At 42.2% G+C, this 24,317-nt stretch overlaps 1 protein-coding gene across 50 annotated transcripts in view; it reads right to left on the bottom strand.

The window, feature by feature from the left end:
- Nucleotides 1-24,317, bottom strand: part of PPP6R3 (protein phosphatase 6 regulatory subunit 3) — a 106,540-nt gene that overhangs the window by 11,325 nt on the left and 70,898 nt on the right. For 26 of the 50 annotated variants that reach the window (XM_084857789.1, XM_084857934.1, XM_084857857.1 and 23 more), the window contains 7 exons: nt 21,884-21,938; nt 19,804-19,934; nt 16,985-17,103; nt 15,875-16,028; nt 15,576-15,682; nt 14,914-15,064; nt 7,234-7,356 (listed from right to left, as the gene is read on the bottom strand). In XM_084857789.1, coding sequence (XP_084713915.1) covers nt 7,234-7,356; nt 14,914-15,064; nt 15,576-15,682; nt 15,875-16,028; nt 16,985-17,103; nt 19,804-19,934; nt 21,884-21,938 — 840 coding nt within the window. Of the gene's footprint in view, nt 1-727; nt 1,677-5,570; nt 5,697-7,233; nt 7,357-14,913; nt 15,065-15,575; nt 15,683-15,874; nt 16,029-16,984; nt 17,104-19,803; nt 19,935-21,883; nt 21,939-24,317 lie in introns of those variants that run through there. The other 24 variants (XM_084857700.1, XM_084857628.1, XM_084857618.1 and 21 more) reach the window with 2 other exon arrangements.

Here is a 24,317-nt window from a genome sequence, read left to right as displayed (position 1 = left end):
GAGGATGCCCTGGATGTGCATGGCTGAGAATGATAGAATGGACTGCCCCACGCACTCTAGGAAGAATTTTGCAACTGGGATTTTGTGCCACTTTGGTGGTTGATACCAGCCTTTGCAGAAACATTGTTCTTACTAGGCCATGGTGGTTGGTGAAGATCTGAGAAAAGCGCTGCACGGAGAGACTGATTGTCCAGGGTTCCAGCCAGTTTATACTGTGGCTTGCCTTCCATGCAGATCAGGTTTCCTGTACCACTTGGTTCTGACAATGCCCCCCTCACCCCAAACCCAGGAGACTGGTATCTGTAGTTAACACAATCCTGGTGGGATCCTGAAGAGAGTCCCTTCCTGAGGTTCCCCACCATAGGAAGAAATGCTTCACTTCTGGGGAGATGAGAATTGGACAGTGCATTATTTCATTATTATGTTCTGCTGCTAGTGGGAGTGAAAACCTGCCCATGGAAAGACTTGAATCCAGCAAATCATTAGCAAATTGACAGATCTGCTGTCTTTTGCCTGTGTATAGTTTTGATTTTGGGTATTAGCTTTCGAATCCTTTAGGCCAAAGAAATCAGACCCTTCTGTGTGTTTGTATCTGCCCCCATATGGATAATTGTTTTGGATGGTCAAAGGTGACTCTTCCTGGTCTTTATCACAAAGTCGTGACTCTAGGCAAGAGAGGTGTATCTCTTAGAGCCATAAAAAGGCAACTACTGGCACCATTAGCTTTCTGAATACTTTTGTATGCCAGGCCTAAGGGAAGGGCCCAGTATTTTAAAATTTTATTTATTTATCTATCAGATTTATACACCACTTTCCACAAAGTTTCAAAGCGATGAACATACAATGTCATACAATCAAGACAATAAACTGTGATAATAAAACTACACAGTTAAAAAGCTAATCAGTGCTGTATATTCTTCTGTGCACTACATACCATAGATGGCTGAGTTCTATGATTCTATGAGTCAAGTTTCTCAAATTGCCAAATGTGCTCATGACCCAAAAAGGTTGCCTACCCTTGCCGTAGAGAAATAGAGCTGGGCCTCCATACTGATGACACCTTGCTCCAAATCCCCAATGATAGTTCCCAGTGGCTTCGTATAGATGTTGAATAGCATGTTGGAAGTGACTGTGATTGTAAACAAACCTCAGATATCTTCTATGCACAGGGGCTATAGGAGTGTGGTGATAAGACTGTGAAGTCTACTGTAGCCAGGCATTCATTGTTGTGGAGAGCCTTCTGGATGGTCTAGAAGGTTTCCATCCTTAAGTTGTGGTATACCACAAACATGTTGATGTAACTGAAGTCCAGGATTGCCTTCCAGTCCCCTCCCTTCTTCGGGAACATGAAGAATATCAAATAGATGCCTGAGAAGGTTCCTGGAGGGTGGTACCTGTTCTATAACCCCTTGGGCTATGGCTGCCCACTTGGTCAGGAACTTTGAGACCAGAGACAGCAGAAATCTGTCCATGGGGAGGTGGGTGAACTCTACCCAATAGCCTTCTCGAATTGTGTAGAGAATCCGTTCGTCCTTTGTGGGGAGATCCCAAGCTGACCAAAAGGACAGAAGTCTGCTGCCCACTGGTGGTCCCAGAACTGCTGGCATCAGAACTGCTGACATCCTACCTTGGAAAACTGAGCAGCTGCAGACTTGGAGGTGGCAGAGGGTTGGGTCCTGGAGGAGAAATGAGAGCAGAACCAGGCTGGTTTAAGGATTTTTAATTCCTTGGTCTAAAGCAGTGGTTCTCAACTGGTGGACTATGGTGACGTTTTCAGTGGTCCGCACAAATACATAACTGTATAAAATTAAATATAGATACCATTCTTAGAGAAAGTTTGTGGGTATCTATATTTATACAGTTTGATTAAAAACATTTTAGAGTCAGCATGTTTACAGAATTTAACCTTCTTTACATGAGGGAAACAGCGCAATAGAAGGCCATGCTTGTCTCCCATTATTTACATTCATACACTTTTGTACAATAGAAGCGCCACTTAACAGCTGGGCTGCAACTAAAAACTTGTTTTTAGCAGGAAGGTGGAAGTGACCCGTCTAGATACGTGTGGTTCACGAGTGTAGCTCCTGCCATCATGCTGAGTGGTTATTGTGTCATTCATTCTGTGCTAAATATGCGGTTTTATTTCTTTATAATTTATGTTGTAAAAAGTAAGTACAATTGGATGAATTGACCAACACTGCATTGTACTCTCAGCTATTGGTGTTCGCGTGATATATGGTTGAGGGAGACTTCAAAGAGGAGTTTCTTTTTTGTAAGTCTCCTGAGACCACCAGAAAGGCTCAGGATATGATGGAAATTATTAACAATTTAACAGTTTCTTTGAAGTGCATGGTCTGGATTGGGCAAATCACTGATGGTGCACCTGCCATGCTGGGCTCAAGAACAGGCTTCCGAGCACTGGTGAAACAGCATGCTCCAATGGTAATCGGAGTTCATTGCTTCATTCATACGGAAGCTTTGGCATCAAAAACATTGCCTGATCAACTCAACTCCATTTTCAAAGGGTTGGTGAAAATGGTGAATTACATTAGATCATCAGTTCTGAACACTAGGCTGTTCAAAAGATTTTGCCAGGACGTGGGTTCTGACTTTGACGTGTTGCTGTTCTACACTTCGGTATGGTGGTTGTCAGCAGGAATGTACTCAACAGAGTTTTTCAGTTAAGAGAGGAGTTGGATTTGTTTCTCCAGGCTCAAGGGAAAGAGGAATTCTGAAATGTGCTGACTCAGTCACATTTAGAATTTGCATATCTTGTCAATATTTTTAGAATCTTGAACAAACTGACTCTTCAGCTGTAAGGGAAAGGTGCAAATCTGTTCTCTTGCCAAAGCATCATCAAGGCTTTTCTTGACAAATTGGAACTCTGGATGGTAAGAGTCAAAGGCAGTAATTTGGTTCAATTTCCATGCGTGGATGCCATGCTCAGGAAAAAGGAAGCTATTCAGACGCAAATTCTCTATCATTTACTGAAGCTATGAGACAAATCCAACTACGCTTTCCGGAAGTGGACAGGACAAAGGATGGATTATCTTTGATCAGGAATCCATTGACAACAGATGTTAATAGTGTTCCAGAGGGTCTGCAGGAGGAATTCCTGGATCTGAAAAATGATATTGTGACCCAAAATGTGTACAAGCAGTCTACCATAGAGAATTTTGGGGCCAGCATGAGTGGGAGTTACCCAAATCTGTCAGCACACGCAGTAGGATTTCTTTTGCCATTTGCATCAACTTATATGTGCGAGTCAGGACTTTTGTGTTTGTTCCATGTTAAGTCCAAACAGAGGAATTGGCTTGCAATAGAAAGCAGTATTTGTTGTGCATTATCAAGTACCACTCCAAACACTGAAAAGTTTGCCAGTGAGAAGAGAATCCAAATTCAAACCAAAATGTGTCTGCGCTTTTTAATCATGTCTCAACCCAAATAAATAAATAAATGGGGGTGGTCCACAAATTTTTTTTGGCTGGCCTAGTGGTCTGTGGACTGAAACGAGTTGAGAACCACTGCTCTAAAGAATGCAGCCTTCCTAAAGGAAGGAAATTTTTCATCTGAAGCTCTTTTTCATCCTTTTTGTGGGAGGATGGCATAGTTCTCTTTTTGTCTTTAGTGTCTACAAGTATGTCCTTTTCGGGTAGCCTCTCCAAAGACGCAGACCCTTTTGAAGGGGACCCTGGCCAAATTTGCTCTGGAGGAAGAGTCTGTGTTCTGAAGTTTGCGTCAAATGGAAGGTCTGGCTGATGTAGCTGAAGCAGAGCCTGTGCTAATTAGAGTGTGGGGGGTTTAGTGACCCGCACAAAACAAAAAAAGTAAAACACCCCCCCCACACACACAGGTGCTTCTCCCATCAGTGGTGACTGCCTACGTTAATTGCAGCACACGTGAGCGGAACTAGCTTTTCCCCATGCAAAGACATGGGGAAGGCTTTATTCATGAGAGGCGGGTCCAACAGACATAGAAAGTGAGGGGAAGTAATAATAAAAAAGCAAAGGCCACTGCCCAGAAGCAGCAGCCAATCAGAACTTGGAGGAGGGTTAGAATGGACAGTAGTAAGGCCGCACTGGCTAATTAAAACTGTTGTTGGAATGGCTGGGGGGAACAGCTGGCTGCTCTGCATGCACAGGATGTGGGGGAAAGCAAGGAAAGAGAAGCTGAGCAAGCAGAAGGCTGGAGAGCCGCCATTTGCCTCTGGAGTCTATTGAGTGCCAGCCAGCATGGGGAGAGCTCTGTGGTACTGTTTGCCTTGGCTGTCTCCTGTGGCATTTGCTCTTTCTGAGCTGACACTGCCTGCAGAAACTCAGAGAATGTATCTGTGTCTGTTTGAGGGGTTAAATGTATGAGCTTCACTAAGTTCGCTAGTCAAAAAGATTAATTTAGGCAACATTAGCATATGAGAAAAACTGAACTTAGTAGCAGTGATAGGGAAGCCATCTGCTCCAGCACAGTTTGAGTGCCTCCACAGCCCTGCTCAACTTTTCTTATATTAGTACCCCATCACTGTTGTTCTTTTATCTAATCCCTTCAGCATCCCACCTATGCACCTCCATCCTGTGTGAGAGAGCCTTTGTGACTTTTGTTTTTGTGCGCATGTGCAAAAATGATGTATGTGGCCCTTGCTTGCTATTTGTTAAAACTAATTTAAAAACCTTTTTTAATTTTTTGAACTGGTGGCCTGAGAGCAGAGGAGCGATCGTGGGATGTGTTGTGTATCACATGAGATATTATCAATTTCCCCTTCTTTTCTGTATGTTATCCCTCAGTGTTCTGTTCCACTGCTGTGGATCAGCCAAATCTGGGTTCCAAGGAGTGCCTTTATGTTGCTGTATGGGTCAGAGACACCCCTCTCAACTATTTGCCTTGCACTTATGATCTTAAACTTAAGTTTCATGCCTCAATTTGGCTTTTCTGCATAATGGATTGCTGTTGGATCAGACAAATCCAGACTGAAAGGACTATTTTTGTGTTTTATGGGGATCAGACCAAAACTCTCCTTGTGACTGCTGTTTGCCTCAGTTTCCCTTGCTCAAATGGGTCTCTGCTGGAGCTTTCCCTGCTGTTTTTAATCTTGGTTCTACCTACAGATGCCCTGTCCTCTGCATCAGCTACCACCTAGCTGTGGAGATGGCCTGGGGTGAAAAAGTGAGTGCATCCTGAATAGTGTCAACCAAGAGTAAGAGATTTGTATAATTAGATCCGCAAGTAGGGTTTTGCAGTTGAGACCCTGGTTATTTAAGAGATCCTCAATCCAAATGCGGGAGCTTGGGCAAAAGCCCATGAGATGGAGGAGGCTCTAGTGGATAAGGCTACCGCCTTGTGGATCTTTTTCAGAGCAATATTTGGTCTTCCCCCCTGCAAATCTGAGGTGGGCATCCCTTTCCTTGGGGGTTAGGGTGCCTGACAGGAAGACACCTACAGGGGCATCCACCACGGGTGCCTTGAGGTCATCCACAGCCTGCTGGGGCACAGAATGTAATGTTGGGGCCATGTTGACCCCTTTCCTGCCCTGGAATGGAGTGGCCAATTCAGCCTTGACCAGCTTGTCGAAAAGGTACCTCTCTGTTTGGTGTTTTGAGTTCCAACAAGACAGATGCTCCCCTGGGAGCAGCCTCCAAGATGAGGGCAGAAGGTTGTGGTTCATAGGGTTATGATGTTGGCTGCAATCTGACGGAAGTTATTGCCTTGGAAACAGGAGAAAATTCTCAGTGTTAAAACAATCTGTCGCCTCTTCAACTTGGGTAGAATCCAACAATTCGCCCTCCTCCTCAGATTCATCATGCAAGGATTGAATGCTAACGACATCACTGTCTCTATCATCCAGATGTGACCCTTGTGCAATGAAGATGAAGGACTAGGGGAGGCCTGGTTAGAATTCTCTGAGTATAAGAGAGCCTAGGATTTAGTGGCTAAGGTTTTGCACTTAGGCACCTGTTGCTGGCTTTGCCCTTAAGTGTGGTTAGTTGCCTGTTTTCGTTTCTCTTAGCATGCAAAAGTTGATGTAGTGGAGAGGGAGAAGTGGAGGAATCAGAAGAGGCACAAGATCTAACCCCCTTTTGGGAAACAGGAGACTGATCCTGTTGTAAGAGTCCATCAGTAATTTCGTCCACTACCACTCATTTAACTTTTTGAATGAAGGAGTCCTCATTAAAAGAGTTAGGTGGGCTGCAACATGAGGAAACTGGCTGATTGGGGGGAGGGGGGACTGGGTGAACAGAGCAATACTCCTGGTTCTGGTGAAATTCCCAGACTGACCCAGCTGGATAGAAAGAACTGGCTGGTGAGGAACGGGCAGCAGCGGACACTGACGTGGGCTAAAGGAACCGCAGCAAAAACGCTTCTGTTTGGTGCTCAAACAATCCCAGACTGCTGAAAATAGGCAAGGCTCCTCCCCGCAGCCTTAGATTAGAATCCTCAAAAGAGCAAACTCCTGATCTAGAGTTGAAATGACCTCTACCAATGTGGACTACAAGCCTCCCTTTTCAATGTCCTGAATGGCGGCTCAAAGCTCTATAGGACCAAGGCAGCTGCCTTGCTGGTCATGCTCTTGTGCTGCAAAAGAGCCACTACTACTGCCACCGTGTGAATCCTCCTAACACCAAGGCTGCAATAGTTGTTCTGGAGGCTCTGGATCAATGGACAAGTTGGGCTTGGCAGCAGTGAGGCAGCGCACTGGGCGTGTGCTGTGGTTGGAGGTGGGCAACACAGGACAGCAGTGTGAAATAAGCTTCAAGTGTGTGACTGATGTTGCCTGCTGCTGCTGCTCTCCAGGCTTGGTTGCTGAAGAGGAAACCTTCCCCACCAGAGTCATTAGGACAGAGGAATGGGAAAGTAACAAAGGCGCCTTAAAAAAATGCTGAAGAAGATGGAGGTCAAAGCAAAGTAAATAATCAAAATTAAGTGGTAGAGGAAGTAGCTTAGCCTTTTTAGAGACAATGAAGGAAGAATTCTGAGAGTAGCAACTGTCCTGGGTGAAGGCAGGGAAGGAAACTGGAGGTAGAGCTTGAGGACCCGGACTTCCTTCAAAGATCATGTGATCCCTGCCTTCGTGGGCAGTGAGAAGAGGTAATCTAATACTTGGATGCTTCGTCAAACCAGAGAATACCTTGTTTTTAGTGAACTGGAAGCCTTTCCAGCTAAACAGCAGAGTATAAATAAAGAAATCCGTCCGTAAGTAAAACAAACCACAAACGTGGAAGTATTTGGGGGGTGAAGACCTACCTCTGTTCCAGACTGCTACAAGCAGGCTGTGGAGTGACAGGATTTTCTTCTCCAGCTTCTGTGTTTTCCTCCACCACATATTTACAAGAAGCATCTTGCGAGGTAGACAATTTTCCTTCCTCACTAATGAAGAAACAGATTACAGTTTCATTGGTGTTTTATACATTTGTATCATCATGCATTTATGGGAGGCTTGGGGAGAAGGGGTCCACAGGTCACATGCAAACAGATTTTAGAAATATGACTGAAACATGGAAAACAAGCACAAGGTTGTGGATTCTGTTCACATTCATCACTGGCATCAGTTTATATGTTCACTTAAAAGGTACTGGATTGGAAAAAATGCAGGATGTAAGATTACAGAGTAGTAAAGAGAGGAATAAAGAATGTACATGATGCCCAACGTGAAAAACATTGATTATCCTTTACTGTACATACCGATAGGATTTCAACACTCTGAAGCCAAAAGTGAGGGGGGGAAAAACAGAAAAGGAATATAAAAAGACCATCAAGATTTTTCTAGAAAAAACAGCCCTTGGACCAAGCCTATTCATGCAGCAACCAAAGTAGTAGTGGTTTATTACACAATTACTAAAAATCTCTAGATGAACTAGCCTCTCTCTATGATCTGAGGACACAAGATGCTATTACATTCTTAAAGCTAAGCAAATCTCAGGCCTATTTGTCACATACAGCAGATGAAGTGTTAAGCCTCTGTCTGGACTCACCACTTCAGACTGCAGGTGGGAGTCCACACAATATCCATGTAACCTAGACTGCTGCTTTGCATGTTAGTTTTGTATGAGGAAAGGATCTTTTTTGTATGGAGGAGCATTTAATCATGTAAAGCCCCACATGGAGTTTGAAATGGTACAGTCCAGAAACAGGTTTCCTGCCCTATCTGCCCTTCGTGAGAACTAGGCTTTGCTCTAGATGACAGTCTCATAAGCAATGTTGTGTAAGCTGCTCTGAGCTTCCCAAAGGAAAGAATAGGATGTAAGCTTGAGAAAGTCAACACATAAGTACGAGTCTGATGTTTCCCAGTCACCACTTGCATGTATCTAAAAAGGAATGAAAATGGTGCAATTCACACACATGTGTACTCCTTATAACTGATGTATACATGTATTTGTATTCTGGTATCTGTACCTTAGTACTAGACACTTGTAAGAAGTGGCCCTTAGATAAATCATACAGGAAGAACACAGCGGCAGCAAGATGGAGATTGCTAAAAGAATATACATAAACAGCTTGGTTAAGCAATCATTCATATTCACAAAGCATAACATTCATCTGTGGATTCAGGTGAATTATGGCAAAACAAAAGGACATCCAGGATTAATGCAAACATGAAGCCAGGAATGTTGGACTCACCATCAATGTTTCTTATCACTGGTGGATGAAGGGTATCCAGGGTGGAGTTATTTCCTCCCACTTGCTCTTGAGGCAGGACTTATGCAAATTAAGTAAGCTTTATCCCTTTCACGTGGAGGAAGACTTTCCTAGTTCTAGGACATGGTGAAGCTGAGACAGCTAAATTTTTGTATCAAAAATGCTGGAGTAAACTACAACGGAGAAAGTAAAACATGGGAAGCTGCCCTTAGTGTGTTCTATCAATGAACTACAGCCCTTCCCAGGAAGCGAGATAGGACTGAAGATAATCCCCAGGATTTGGATTATTGCTGCATGAAACCCTGGAAGCCAAAGCTGGCCACCCCTGTCTTACCATATGAACAGCAAGACAACCCAAGGAACACCAGTGGGGTTGGATAACCTCCAGTAAGAAGAAACTTCCATGGTGAATCCAACATTTCTTTTTTGATGGAGGTGATTATCCAGAGTAGGATACGAAAGCAGTCCTAACGTCTTAGACAAGCTCTCTCGCTGCTCCAGCTAAACGGTGAGGGGTGGGGAGAAGAGAACCTTCCAAGGCAACCTTCTTCCAAAGGCTGCATCCATGGAAGAAAAGGCATCTTGGTAAACATGGAGAATGAAGACTGCAAGGCTGCCTGAAATCTCTCTTCCAGTGGGTTACTGTTTATCTCGTGATCCCTGCTGGAAGCAAGGAAAACCCCATAGGACTTGAACGTATGAAGCTGCCTTATATGAAATCAGACCATTGGTCCATCAGGCTCAGCACTGTCTGAACTGACTGCAAGTGGCTCTCCAGGGTTTCAGACAGATGTCTTTCCCAGCCCTACTACCTGAGAGATGCTAGGGGTGGAACCTAAGGTGTTTTCCGTGTAAAGCATGTGCTCCACCAGTGAGCTATCTCCTCATCTGTTTTCTTATCTCCTAGTTCCTTAAGTGAGCTATCACCATCATTTGAGACTATGGCTCCCAATGGAGCAGCTACCAGAGCAGCTACCATAGGGACCCAGGGCATCCATAGACGTACCCAGTGTCAGTATGTGATATGCTAAGGGAAAACACCAGATCCTTGGAAGGACTTATTACCTCTGCTGCCTAGCTGAATGCCTTGGATGTATGCCTGTGCTGCCATCTGAGTAACGCCAGCCCCACTCCCTACATGGACACATTGGGGGTGGGGCCTGCATCATTCAGATGGCACTAGTGAGTACAGGCTCATGGGCTAGTTGCTCAGCCATACCCCGCTCCAGTCCCTGCTAGCCTCAGCACGGACTGGGGTGGATGGCCTGTCAGTGCTGAGCAGAGCTCCTTGCACAAGTGTCTGCTACCTGAATGATACCAGCCCCACTCCCAACATACACACATTGGGGGTGTATTCAGGTGGCAGTGCTGGTGAGTACAGGACAGGCATGTGAGCCCAGAGCCAGTGACGTGGGTTGGTAATTTTTCCAGTGCTCTTATTTTTCTGCGAAATTTTGAATTCTGAAATTTTTCCATTTCACAAGTTCATTAGTAAAAATGAACATATGCCAATTGCAAATACAATATTAGGCAAGCGTGGCAGTCCCAAATTTGTAATTAATGTTTTTCAGGTGATTACCCCTAGCAAGCATGTGAGAGAAATGATACATATATGTCATTGAAATACATACGATATGTCTCAGAGTTAAGTGGAACTAATAAGTTGTGACAGCTAAACTGAAGGTGCTCCAACAACCCTTAGTGGAAAAGAGTTGAGCTATGTTGAAACAGAGGAGTGGTAGCCAGCATATCAAGCATGGTGCTTTGGGACTGCTAAAACACATTAGTGTATCAACAGTTTTCAGTACTGTTGCTTTCCCCCCTTAAAATTAAACAATGTAAGAGAAGTACATGATATTGTCTTTAAATTTTTACAAGTATTCCAATAAAAATTTCTAAACAATCTAACATTTAAATTACATTAAGTGTACTTTAATTTTTTCGTCAAATATTTCAGGACAAATACTTGTGGTACAATGGGATGAAAAAATTAACATGGGGTACTTTTTTTAGCTTTAGAAATTAGATCTCTCTAGGCCATCAGAAAATTTTCCCATGCAAACTGAAAATTTGCCCTATGCAGATTAACCTAATTTGCATTGGAACGTTTTCCAATTCAAAATTTTCCAGTAAACCCACATCACTGCCAAGGGCTCTGCTTGGTGCCACTGCATGTGACACCACCACCACCAGCAGGCCTGTCGTTTATCAGATGGGAGGCGCTAAGGGAAGTTTGCTTATGGCCCCCACAAAACCAGAAGCAGGCCTGTCCCTCTGAGCCTAAGGTAACATATACCATTTATTACCAGAACTGTTAATGCATCTACTGCTAAGGGGGGCAAACTGCTTTGCTCTGGTTTGCATGTAATGACAACCCAGAGTACGGGTTGAGTATGGGTTGTCACTGAATCATGGATTGTTGAATTGTGGGTTGTTGTTATGTGCGAACCTTGCACTATGGTTTAATTATGGGTTGTTAACCATGAATAACCCAGAGTTCACAACCTAACAAACCATGGGTTCTCTTCCTGGGATGTTCGTGGTTAACAACCCATAGTTAAATCACAGTGAAGGGTTTCCATGTAACAACAACCCATGATCAACAACAACCCATTGACCTGGTTCACATGTAACAAACCATGATTTAATTAACCACGGTCTTCTGAATCATAGTTTGTTGTTACATGTGAACATGGAACTATGCGTTGTTAACCACGAACAGCCCATGAAAAGAACCCATGGGTTATTGTTCGCTTATGAACTGTGGGTTGTTTAAATTACAAGTTGCCATTACATGTGACCCCTTCATGGATCTGGCGTATAGAAGGGGAAGAAATGGAAGCTATGACAGATTTTATTTTCTTGGGCTCCAAGATCACCGCAGACGGTGACTGTAGCCATGAAATTAAAAGACACTTGCTCCTTGGGAGGAAAGCTATGGCAAACCTAGACAGCACAGTAAGAAGCAGAGACATCACCTTGCCGACAAAGGTCCATTTAATCAAAGCTATGGTTTTCCCAGTAGTAATGTATGGCTGTGAGAGCTGGACTATAAGGAAGGCTGAGCGCCGAAGAACTGATGCTTTCGAACTGTGGTGCTGAAGAAGACTCTTACGAGTCCCCTGGACTGCAAGGAGGTCCAATCAGTCAATCCTAAAGGAAATCAACCCTGAGTGCAAAAGGAGAAGGGGACGGCAGAGGATGAGATGGCTAGATAGCATCACCGATGCAATGAATATGAACTTGAGCACACTCTGGGACAGGAAGGCCTGGTGTGCTATGGTCCATGGGGTCACGAAGAGTCGGACACGACTGAACGACTGAACAACAACAACATTACATGTGAACCCAGTATCATGGGTTGTTCTGCCGGGCTACAGAGGCAGCAGACAAGAGGTGTCAAAAAAACCCACAGGCGTTTACATGCCAGTACCACAGTGCCACAAAGGCAGTTGGGATAAAGGGAGGGAGAGGGTAAAGGAGGATGGAAACAAACAACCCAGGAACTGAAAAAAGAAATCATGGTTTGTTTGATCATCTGTCAGACAAACCATGGGTAGGGCAACAAAGCATGGTTTAAATAAACCATGGATTAGCGTTATGTGTGAACCAGGTCATACTCAACCCATATGCTGGGTTGTCATTACATGCAAACCAGGTCTGTGCCTTTATGGCTTCAAAGCATTCAGGAAGAGGGATACTATGCTGAGGCAACTTCATCTTAGGAAAGACGTAAGTCAGCCACATCATGAGCAGGAATAGGAGCCTGTTTCTCTTGCTAGAACTCCAGCACTGTGGCTGCTTTTGCTAACAAGGGCATAAAAACCTGAGAATGAAAGAGCTTAGTTAAGGGGATATCTAAGGCTCCATTTTCTCCCAAACATTACCCACTCTTCCCTGCCAGACTGGTTTCGGGAAGCCTCTTCAATTTCTTCTTGTGTAGGGGTGGGCAAACCTAGACAGCATAGTAAGAAGCAGGGACATCACCTTGCCGACAAAGGTCCGCATAATCAAAGCTAAGGTTTTCCCAGTAGTAACGTATGGCTGTGAGAGCTGGACTATAAGGAAGGCCGAGTGCCGAAGAATTGATGCTTTCGAACTGTGGTGCTGAAGAAGACTCTTACGAGTCCCCTGGACTGCAAGGAGGTCCAATCAGTCAATCCTAAAGGAAATCAACCCTGAGTGCACACTGGAAGGACAGATACTGAAGCTGAAGCTCAACTATTTTGGCCACCTAATGCGAAGAGAAAAGTCACTGGAAAAGACCCTGATGCTGGGAAAGATTGAAGGCAAAAGGAGAAGGGGACAGCAGAGGATGAGATGGCTAGATAGCATCACCGATGCAATGAATGTGAACTTGAGCACACTCCAGGAGAGAGCGGAGGACAGGAAGGCCTGGCATGCTATGGTCCATGGGGTCACGAAGAGTCGGACATGACTTAACGACTGAACAACAACAAGGGGTGGGCAACTTGTGGCCCTCCAGATGTTTTTACCTACAACTTCCATTACCTTTATTGGAGAGACTTGAGGAAAGCACAATATTTGGAAACATGGCATTTGAGCACCCTTGTGTATTCTGAGTCTGCTTATGTTGCCTCACCACAGGGATGAAGTAAGAGTCAGGGGAATCCCAGGCTTACTCAGAGGAGTGCATGTCTCTGCTGCAGCAAGTCTCTCTTTGACAGTGCTTGGCTGTGTGAGGCACATACACAAGAAATAGGGGCTGGAAGAAGCAGATGTAAAGGGAGATGAAGATTCCCTCATATGCATCCTTTTGGGTGTTCTCTTGCTCCCACCTGACTAGATCTGCTCTAATGTCATTAACATTTTATTTCATAAACCAACAGCAGAAGTTGGGGTGAAGAGACTACATCCACAATGAAGTGCATGAACTGGACTTTTAGTGTCCACATCTCCCTTGCCTACTGTCCTTGTAGAAATGGGATTGGCAGGTCTTTGAGGTGCAGCTGCCATTTCATGGCTTGGGGCAGTTTGGTGCTTACACAAAATGACCTCCAGGTTAGGTGCATCTCCATCAATATCATCCACAGTTTGGTTGGGACACACACATACACACACACACACAGAATACCAAGTTGCTGGAGAACAATCTACCTCCACACCACTGGCTGCAGAGGCACCTTAGTGGCAAAGCTGCTCTCTACAGTACCCCAAGGCATCCACTACCATCATGGTGCTAATTTCTGTACTCAACTGCAGGCACCTGCCCCTTTTTCTGAGCACTGAACCCCTTGGATAAGAAAGAGGAGGCCACTCCTCAGCAGACTCCTAGGCCTTGTCATGCTATGGCAATAAAAAAACAATCCATTAAACTCCTCAAGGGGCTGGAACAAAGCTTTCTTCGCCTTAAGTGGCCTTTTTTCACATAAGGGCTGTCTTCCACATGAACGTAAGTCCTGGCTGAAGAACAAGTGATAAGAGATAACCCTGCTCTGGACACCCTCTTCCACCAATACAGGAAGAAGTGACTGGCAGTGTAATAGGATGCAAGTATCTTGCCTGTGAATACCTATTTTAAAAAGTGCAACTGCAGGGCATTTAAGCTATATCTGAAGAGAATGCTAGGAAAGAGTACAAAACTGTACTGGATGGAGGAATTTGAAAAGAAGTAGGGATAACTTAGGAGAATAGTAAAAGGTGGAGGGGAGAATGCAGTGCAATCTCCTTTGTAATTTTTTTTTAAAGAAAAAGCAGTAAGAACTCCAAGAAGTTTAGGGTCACCCAGATACATTCTCTGTGCTCCACTAAGATCCATCAAAATTAAATTTAAACACCACCATTTTAAAGTAACAAAAGTTGAAATAGTACCAATATAGATGGAATCATTAATTCAGGTATTAAATTGGGTTATGCAAACAAATATCTATGTTAGCTATTTAACAAACTCATGGTGGCTTACAACATGATTAGAACATTAGAAATAATTGTTTAAACTAGAAAAACAAAGTCAAAGATGAAAAATACAGCCGATACAGGATTCAGAAGCTGGAACATTGGAGAGATTAAAAAACCCTCACTGCTAATAACAAAAATATAGTCACTGTAGTTCACAGGAAACAAGGCTAGATCATGGAATATTTATAGCCACAATCAAGCCACACTTTAAACCCTTTACTCTTTTTTCAGAAAGCTCATGGTTTTGTCAGGGTGTTACATTTTTAAATGCTTCTAGAATGAAGGATGGAATGATAGGCCAACATTTTAAAGATTGATGTAATAAAGACCCACCCTTAGAGTGAATCAGAGCAGAGTTTGTTTTCTCACCTTTTGAAGACAGCAGTTTCAGTTTTTGCATCTACAGTAAGGCTAAGGGTCTCCTTCATGCTGCCATTCATTACTGTCTCAGTCACCTTATCTGCATTTTCTACATCATCTTCTCCATCAGAACCAGCTTCCATTGCAATACTTCCTGCAGCTGGAAAAAAGAATTTGAATAAGGATGATTAATAATTACCAACATGTTTGTTGCTCTTCAGCTGAAAAGGCTCCCTGACCAGCATATCTAAGATCAATGAACACAATATCCAGATACTGTTTTGAGCAAGAACAATGTCTGTGCAAGTGTAGAAGTTCAAAAGGATCCCAAAGATTTACTTTTGTACAATTCTTGAACTATGTATTCTTTGCAACTGTTAATAGTCACAAAATGTAAGTATATGATTGTTTATAACAGCTATTTTAATTAAACACACTCTATAACAACCCCTTTTCCAGTTTATTTTGCAACTTGGCTCCCTTTAAAATAGCTGGCTAGTCACATCTGAAGTCACATCCCAAGCTTTTATAACCTCTTATGTCCACATTAGACAAGCAATTTGGAAGAAATCCAACATGGCATAGTCTCAAATTAATAATTTCAGGTAGCAAAACAAAACAAGGTTTCCCCATTCGCACAATGTGTTTCTGCATTATTTCAGTGCTCTTACCTTCTGGTTGAGATGCATGCACAGCAACATTTGCACTCAGAGGATCCATTGGCTCTGTGTTGGTTTCCATCTCCACAGGTGAGTTACTTCTCAGGGAATCTTTTGGACTTTAAAAACAAAATGGAAGCTTTGATGAGTTCTATTTTCAATCCTTTTTGACATGAGGAGTCAAAATACATTGGTAATATATTTTAGATAGGTGAGGTACAAATTGTCAGTTCTGTACCAAAAGAGCAGATGCCTCAACATTTGTGCTGACAGTTTAGGAGTACAATACTCCTAATGCAATACTTTCCTACCTCAGAGAAGATGTGAACTCTGAAAAGGAAGCCCAGCCAGTTTCTTTTGCTGGCATAGGTTCTTCTGTGCTCCATACATCAGACCCAACAGAATCCAGATTGGTGCCATGTGTGGTTTCCATCGGAACATCAAAGTTAGCTGACCAGTTAGGTGCTAGAAAGATTGATGTATTAATAGTGCTACAGTCTCTAAAATGAAAACCTGGGAAATAAATCTGCAACAGGGTTATGGATTTTAAGAAAACAGATTAAACTAGAGATTTGGGGGTTCCTTGGTCATTTAAACTAAAAAGCTTGCAGGCTGTCCTAATGCTAGAGCGCTCTGTCATAGTTTCTAGGGGCATTTGCAAACAGTCTTCCATCCTCTGTCCATACCAGAGAATGAATGCTTCCATTCTGATTGATGGAAGCGTTCTGTGCCATTTTAGAACTTGCACACATGTACACCATTTCTTGACAGAGACAATGTAAAGCTTATTAAGGAACATATAAAATATGATTTCCTAAGTTCAGTATCAGAACGTAAAACTCCCCAAACTCCATATTTGTTATCTCTAAAACTTTTGTGGAAGCCTATTTTGGATCTCTCCAAGCCTTTACTCCTCCAGCAGTATTTCCTATTCCACACATTTGAATGTACGCTCCAACTAGGTGCTGAATTATCTCTAAGGGTTCGATTATATGGTCATATACCTGAGGTTTTGATTCAGAGTTACCCTTGTTTAAATCCCAAAACTTTAGCCACACATCTTTTTGCATCACTGGGATTGCATTAGCCACTGTTAACTTGATATAATGACCATGCTACTGCTTCCACTGTCAACTTATCCCAAAACAAACAGACGGAAGTCCAAAGTACCCTGTTCTAACTTTTAAACAGTTCATGTCACATTCTCTACTGATGAGGTGAACAAGAAGATGGGTCTTTGCATTAAGAGCAGCATTAATTAAAAAAAATGTTTTTTTTTTTTAAAATGTAAGCAATGGAAAATTCGAACAAGGCCAAGGCCTTCCACATTTGCTTTTTATAGTTATTATGCTAGTGACAGTAGCCAAATTTCTGTATCCAGTATCTTAATGGGGAGAAGTTGCGGCATAATAGCTACCAACCTTCATTCAAGTCTACTTCCATCTTGTCTTCTGTATTGGTGCTTGATTCGAACAAGTCTTGCTTTGTTCCATCCTCTTCTTCAGAATCTGTACTCTCTTCACTGTCTGTACTGCCTGAGCTTTAAAAAAAAATAAAAATGAAAGAGATATAAAGAGCCGTAGGGAGGACTAGGAGGAAGGGACGATGTCTAACTGACTCCTCTTATTCTAATACAGTCAAATGACGAGATGCCAAAAGATGACACACACACACACCCCGCCAAAAACAAATTATCCCACTGATTTTTGCGGAGCTCAATAGTAAACACAGTATGAGAAACCTTTAAGTATTTAAGGCTTTCAGACTTCTTTGAACTTGGAAGTTAAAAACTGCATGCTTCTTCCACTTCCATTTCAGAAGTTGCTAAGAGGGGACAGAATGTAAGTTTTAAACAAGGCAGCTGAGCTAGACACTCTTACTTGAGCATGCTACCTGGAGAATCCTATGCAAGTATCAACTGCTACTGATGTAGTTTAGCCTTCCCATAAGCACTCCTGGATTCACTGGCATGCCTGGAATTCCAGGCTGTGGCAGTAGCCAGGAATGCTTTAGATATTACAATGCTGAAACCCTTTAATCACATGTAGATCAAGTGATTATCATTAAATCCCTTACAATCTTCATCATCATCATCTACCTGGAGGGTTATCCGGCATGGAACTTAAACATCTGGTTCCTGATGAGTGTGGACCACATTTACTTCCTCTGCTTTTTAGGTGTAATTCAAGATACTCACTTGGATCTACACTACCCTAAAATTTCTGAACCCAACATATTAAAGAGCAACGTCTGGGTAGAAAGGCAGGCACTCACTGTCTCTCATCATATGAACCATTTGTAGTTGGGTGGGTTTTAGCTAATAAAAGGTTAGGGATTTTGAATCTGGTATGTTTTAGCTGTTCTGTGTAAACATTTATAGGCTATTCTATATATTATTTTTAATCTGTTGTTACTACTCTACTCCAGGGAAGAAGTAGAATATAGTAACTTAAATAAAGGGGACTTCCACTCCTGGGAGGAAGAGCACAAAGTTATCCTCCTACAGTGATTATGCCTGACTATAGGAGTTGGCAACTAGGCAATTGCTAGGGCCCCAAGCCAATTTAAGGGGCGACAATCTCTACCATACGCAAGCTGTGATCCTCTACCCTGCCAGGAATCATTAGCGATCAGAGACTAGGAGCTGCAGCTGTGTCTGGCCCGCATGCCAGCCAGAGGCAAGAAAGGCGAGACATGATGGTATCATTTTAAAATTCAAGGCACCAGCATTCTATTTCAGCAAACTTTGTCTTTTTGGTAGGAAAACCTATCTGGATTTAGTTCACTGCTTGAAGTCTGACAGCTGCCAACTATTTAACTAATCCCACCACTTAGCAGCCAGTTGCTGCCCCTAGGAGCAGAAGTCCTTGCGAGAATCAACGTGACTCCCTATCCCTAGATGCCGAAGCTGCTGTTACAACTACCTCCAGATGGAGAGAGAAGGAAAAAAGATGCATGATGTGACTTATACAAGAGGTGGGGAGGGAAGAGACAGACAAGCTAGATGTTTACCTGCTGGTGATGCATAGGATATCTCTCATTCTCTGCCTGCCCAATCTTTCACTTTCTAATTGTGTTGCTTTCCAAGCATATAGCTCAAATAACTTGGTCCTGCTGTCTCAAAAAAGTCATCTTATTCCATGAAAGACCTAAGACCTCTCGCTGCACTGCATGGATTAGTTTGCTTCTTAATAGCATCTCGCTTTGTCACTTATCCTCTCATCATTTCTCAGTGACCACCAGCTGGCTAATTTGTTTCTTGCAGACGCTGCATCAAGAGTTTATTTGGGAATGTGAAGAAATGGTTAAAAGAAGGAAGAACTGGGAGATTATATATATACCATACTGTTTAAAAGGATTCCCAAGAGGTATCCTGTGTTCAAGACCCCAGCCCCTTTTGGCATTTTTGGAAGAATTCAGTATAAACTTAACTGGTGCTCTGGATGGTATTTATATTTATTTATTCCACTATTTATATGCTGCTTTTCAGAACAAAGCCCTCCCAAGAAAGTTCACATAAAAAGATTCTAAAAATTAAACAATTAATTACAATGCATATAACAACTATGTGCATATCAGCCAGACAATACACATATTTTTGTTTAATCCTTCCAAATAAGATCAAAAGGAATACCCTACATTCTAAAGCAAACAATGTGCTTTGATTATTAGAGCTAACTACTTCCACAATCATAAAATCAAAGGGCTTTTAATAAAAAGTGGTATTTCTTTCTCAGTGCTGCTGACAGTAGTAATTTAATCAATGTTCAACTTGATTTGGGCTGTAGAGGATCTTCCAAGTAATAATTGATATATTTGCTTAACAGTAATACAGTGGGACAAAAATGGAATAAAGAAGGGATAGCACCAAAGGGATGGAGTTGAGGGAAGCCCACAAAGACACAGAGTCAGCCTTGTGCTGAGAAATGCCTCCCAAATCTGGTCCAACAGATCAGAAAAGAGCAAAAAAAGCAAAAACGGCATGGTACTAAAATGGGAAGGGCAGAGACAAATCTCAGTCACTGTTTCTTCACATGCTCAAGTCAACAATAGTACATCACGATGATGTACTATATACTCTTTCAAAGCATATTGCACAGGTTTATCAGTGGTGGCCAGCTAAGAATCTAAAAATGAATAGATTTAATCAGAGCCAGAACTTGTTTCTTTGGTAGATCAAATGACACAGGCAATCAAACACGTATACACACTAATTTATATTCTGTCATCTTAAAATTACCTGGATCTTCTCTGAGATTCTGATGTAAAAGCAATATGTTTCTCTTCCCAGATATCCTCTTCATCAGAACCACCATCATCAAACTGCTGTATTCTCTCCTTGCAGCATGCCTCAAACAAAGCGATATTGCCCTAAGCATTTTTAGAAGCAAATATATGAAGAGGACTAAGAACATCATTGACAAATACTGAACCTCCTACTCACCCCATGTATATGTCTAATCATTTTCATTATTTTTGAAAAACAGATGAGGTGTGCCTCTAGAAAAAGTTTCCCACCATGATTTAATATATACATCCCAAACTAGAAGAAAAAGATTACATTTCTGTGGAAATCCCTCTGTATAGTCAGGGTTTAAGCAAATTTCAAATAGGGGCAATTTACTAGGTTGCCACTCACTAAATGTACCATTTCAAATTTTCTCAGAACACATAATTCAGCAAACCTATCACCAGCTTATAAGTGACAAAGATTGCATTAAATTTGGCATACGTAAGAGGAAATTGTTGAAAAGCAACATTCTACCCAATTCTTCTCAACTCTTTTTTATAAAGTTTAATGAATGGATAAACAGCTATTAGCCACAGCACGGACTCTAAGTACTGGAAAGCTCAAACTTTCAGATTCATCTGGGCTTCTGGGCCATATCACAGGATGGCCTATTTCTTGAGCCAACTCAATGAACTTGGGCCAGGTTCATCCTAAGCAAGTTTGTCTGTAGGGGCTACGTTCCACCTAGCTATGAAACCACCACTTCCACCACCCTGATCATTGCCCTTCTCATCAGTGTCTTAGCTGGGAAGATTCACCCCACACATAAGATACATACACACTAAGCTGACAACAGTCAGTGCCTGAAGTACTGCATGAGAGAGTCACCCTACTCTTCCCACAAGAAAATAAGAGGTCACATCAGAGAGTAGCCTCTCTTCCCAAAGAGAGAGACACCTGCTGGATTGAAAACAGCAAGACCACTGACTCTCTCAGTGGTTTTAGCTAATTCAGCACTGGTCTCAAGGACTGGTGCCAACTTGGCTGAAAACAGTGTGGAAGAACTGCACACTGCTTTCAATCTACGGTCTGGGAATGCAAAATCCTTCCCAAAAAGGTCACTCTAGATGCTCACTTCTGGGGTGAAGCACCCACAAGGAAGCAGCAGCCTGCACCTCTTTCCCAGTCCCCACAACTCATCCCCGTGGTGCACTGTGACCAACTCATGCGGTACTGCTTAACTTAAAGGCTCCCCTCTGGAAAATGAGGGGAGCCTGTCAGATAAACAACAACAACCCTGAAACAGCTGACACTTCTGATCCGACTAGAAAAGTGGCAACAAGACCAAGAAATGCAGCATGAGGTCAGGGACGATCCCTTGCTCTACTCCCCAGCTCCAAGTCAAACAGAGGTGCGGTGGGGGGGGATCATTCCTGGAATTGAACTGCACTTCCGTGGTGCTCTGAGTGCCTTGGAAATCAGGCTCCAAAAGAAAACCCAGCCCTCTTCCCAATCTTGAAACTGGAGAGGGAGTGCAGTGCATCCCCATAGTAATGCTGGACCTCTTGAGGCCCTCTGACTACCCCCCACCCCCACAAATGCAGCAGGGATGATCCCAGCACCCTCTTCAACTTCACAAGTGGAAGGAGAGCTTGCGTTATGTTTACCAAAGGGTGGCAGAACACTCAACACAGAGTGTGAAACTGAGGACACCACCTGGAGTTGAATGCAACCATGTCTGTCCACCAGGAGAACAGCTTCAACTTGTGGAATGACTCCTCCTTCCTGCTGAAGCTCCCCATATCCCCCCACCATTCCAAATCTGCTCCGGAGGGTTGGAGAATCCTCCAGAGTAGATTTTGGAAGGGCACAGGGAGCTGAAGGAAGAGGAGGGGAAAAGAAGTTATGTTGTGCGAGCAGAAGTCCGCTTGCACAATGTTAGATGTTGCCCCTATCAATACGTTCCTTAAGAAAGTAGCTTGAATCATTGCAGACTTACAAACAGAAAGCACTGAAAATTCTTCTGTAAAAATGCTGCTTTTTAAAAGCAACAACACACAAAATGATACAGTTGCAAGAATATACTTACACTTTCATTTGTATTGAGGGTAAAATTGATGTCTGACACGCGATCAAAAGAAACACTGTGAACAAAGTACAAATTTATGCACTAAAACAGAAGAAAAATGGCATTCTAAATGACATTCTGAAATATTTCACTTTACTGCATTTTATATCAGAAACAGTGAAAGGTCTTCTAATATAAGCTTTTTGAAGGGAGCAATTGTGACTATCAGTTCTCTTACTACGACTGGCCTTCAGTTTACTATTTTGCCTGACTGATAATACTGCTCCTTCCTCAGTCAAGAAAGTCTCAGTGCAATTTCACATGTAACAAAAACAGAAAGTGCACTCCCACATACTTCACACCTCTGCAGTGTAATATGCAAGAGCCACTGTTTAAAAACCATGTGTACACACTGCAGGGAACCACAATTTGCTCCACGTCACTGCAGCATGTGCTCAAAACAGACAAGTACAACTGTGTGCCTACTAATTCCGGTTACACATGAAGTGGTCCTCCAAACTTCAAGGATAAATAAGTGGCTTGATTTGGAATAGCTGAAAGCTATTTTAAACAGATTCAAGTGGGAGAAGGAGGAAACCCACTTGTCTCAGTGACAGGCATCAATCATGAAAGAAGTATTCAGTTCAATAATGACACAGTATTATTTTTACTCCTGGATAGGAAAAAAATCATTGCCTTATGTTTCACTTTTAAGAAAGGAAAGAGAGATGGCCCATGCTGCTTCCGACCTATTTTTGGATGTCTCTCCATTTGGCGTACTGTTTTCTGATATAGATCGATACATTTATGTTAATACGTGCAGTACATTTCAGACATTTTCAGAGAACCAAATTAAAATAAGAAAATGTTTTATGTAGCCCAATATATTACATTCCAAATGCATATGTAGCCAGTGCCTCTGATTTTAATTTAGCTATATTTTTCATTATGTCTTTTATATTCTTTTATTCCTGTATGTTTGTGGTTGATTAATTATTACTAATTTAGTTGTGTAAAAATATCTGAATCTTATTGTACATATATTAGGCATTTTGGTGCTTATAGTTCTCTCTCTTGTATTTTAGCAACTGCTTATATGCAGCTTGAGATGCCCTGACTTTGAGTGAATTTTATACATTTCTGTTAGGGCTGACTGATTTTTTATTATTATTATTATTATTATTATTATTATTATATCCCGCCTTTTCCCCAATACTGGGACTCAAGGCGGCTTTACAACATTAAAACTTTTACAGTTAAAACATATAAATAGAAATATACAAAAGTGAAAAATATAATTGAATCATCAATAATATTAAAACTGAATAAAATATCGAAATTTTAAAAGACAGCAAGAATATAAACATTAGTATCAATCTATCCTATTCTCACAGATCAGACTATCTATCCCCAAAGGCCTGCTGGAACAAAACAGTTTTTGCCTGCCTGCAGAAACATACCAAGGAGGGTGCCACTCTTGCCTCCCTGGGAAGGGAGTTCCAGAGCCCTGGGGCAGCCACCAAGAAGGCCCTCTCCCGTGTTCCCACCAGGCGAGCCTGTGATGGTGGTGGGACCGCGAGAAGGGCCTCCGCTAAAGATCTCAGGGCACAAGCAGGCTCATAGGGGAAAATACAGTCTTTCAGTTAACCTGGATCAACTGGACTTATGGCCAGTTGATTTATCATCCTTATTATCAATATGTGGAAAGAAAGACTACCACATTTTGTCAGAAAGGTATGGTGTGTGTAAGTTAAAAAAAATAATGTTTTCTCTCACAGAAGATAAACAAAATCCAAGCTAGAGAAACATGCCTAACAAGGTTTAGAAAAATCATAGCATATAAAACAAGCTATACAGATCAGAAAAGAGCACAAGCCAGTGTTACAGAAACTATTAAAGTACTTTAAACTGTTAGTTCCAGATACTTAACAAAGCTAACAGTTTTCCTTTATAGACAATTTATATAGTATCTGGAAGAATATCTTGTTTGCATAAAAAGAAAATGAAACAACTAATGCATATGCTCGCAGCACTGAACAACCACTCACAAGAAAGAGATCCAACCAGAATACATGTAAACTAGTCTTTTAAATACTTTAACTGGATACATTATTTATCATTTAAATTCTTATTAGCCCAAGCCTTTGAGGTCACACATTTAAATATAATAAATTGATGGCATTAATGAAATATGTGTATTTTTGGACCAAAGGGATACATTGAATCAGCCTTTCCCAACCTGATGCCCCCAGACTACAGGTCCTATCATCCCTGACTACAGACCATGCTGGCTGGTGCTGATGGGAATTGTATTCCAAAACATGTGGAGGCTGTTACATTGAGGGAGGTTGCTCTAAACAGATCAGAACTATATTTACAACTTTCACTTATCCCAAAAATATTTATGATTTATTTATTACATTTTTATGCTGCCCAATGACCAAAGTTCTCTTGT

The sequence above is a fragment of the Heloderma suspectum genome, chromosome 1, assembly GCF_057233095.1.
Source record: "Heloderma suspectum isolate Gila_16-S chromosome 1, 16-S_ref, whole genome shotgun sequence".
Lineage (NCBI taxonomy): Eukaryota > Metazoa > Chordata > Lepidosauria > Squamata > Helodermatidae > Heloderma > Heloderma suspectum.
Note: the sequence above shows the minus strand (reverse complement) of the source record. Positions and strands in the feature narration are given on the sequence as shown.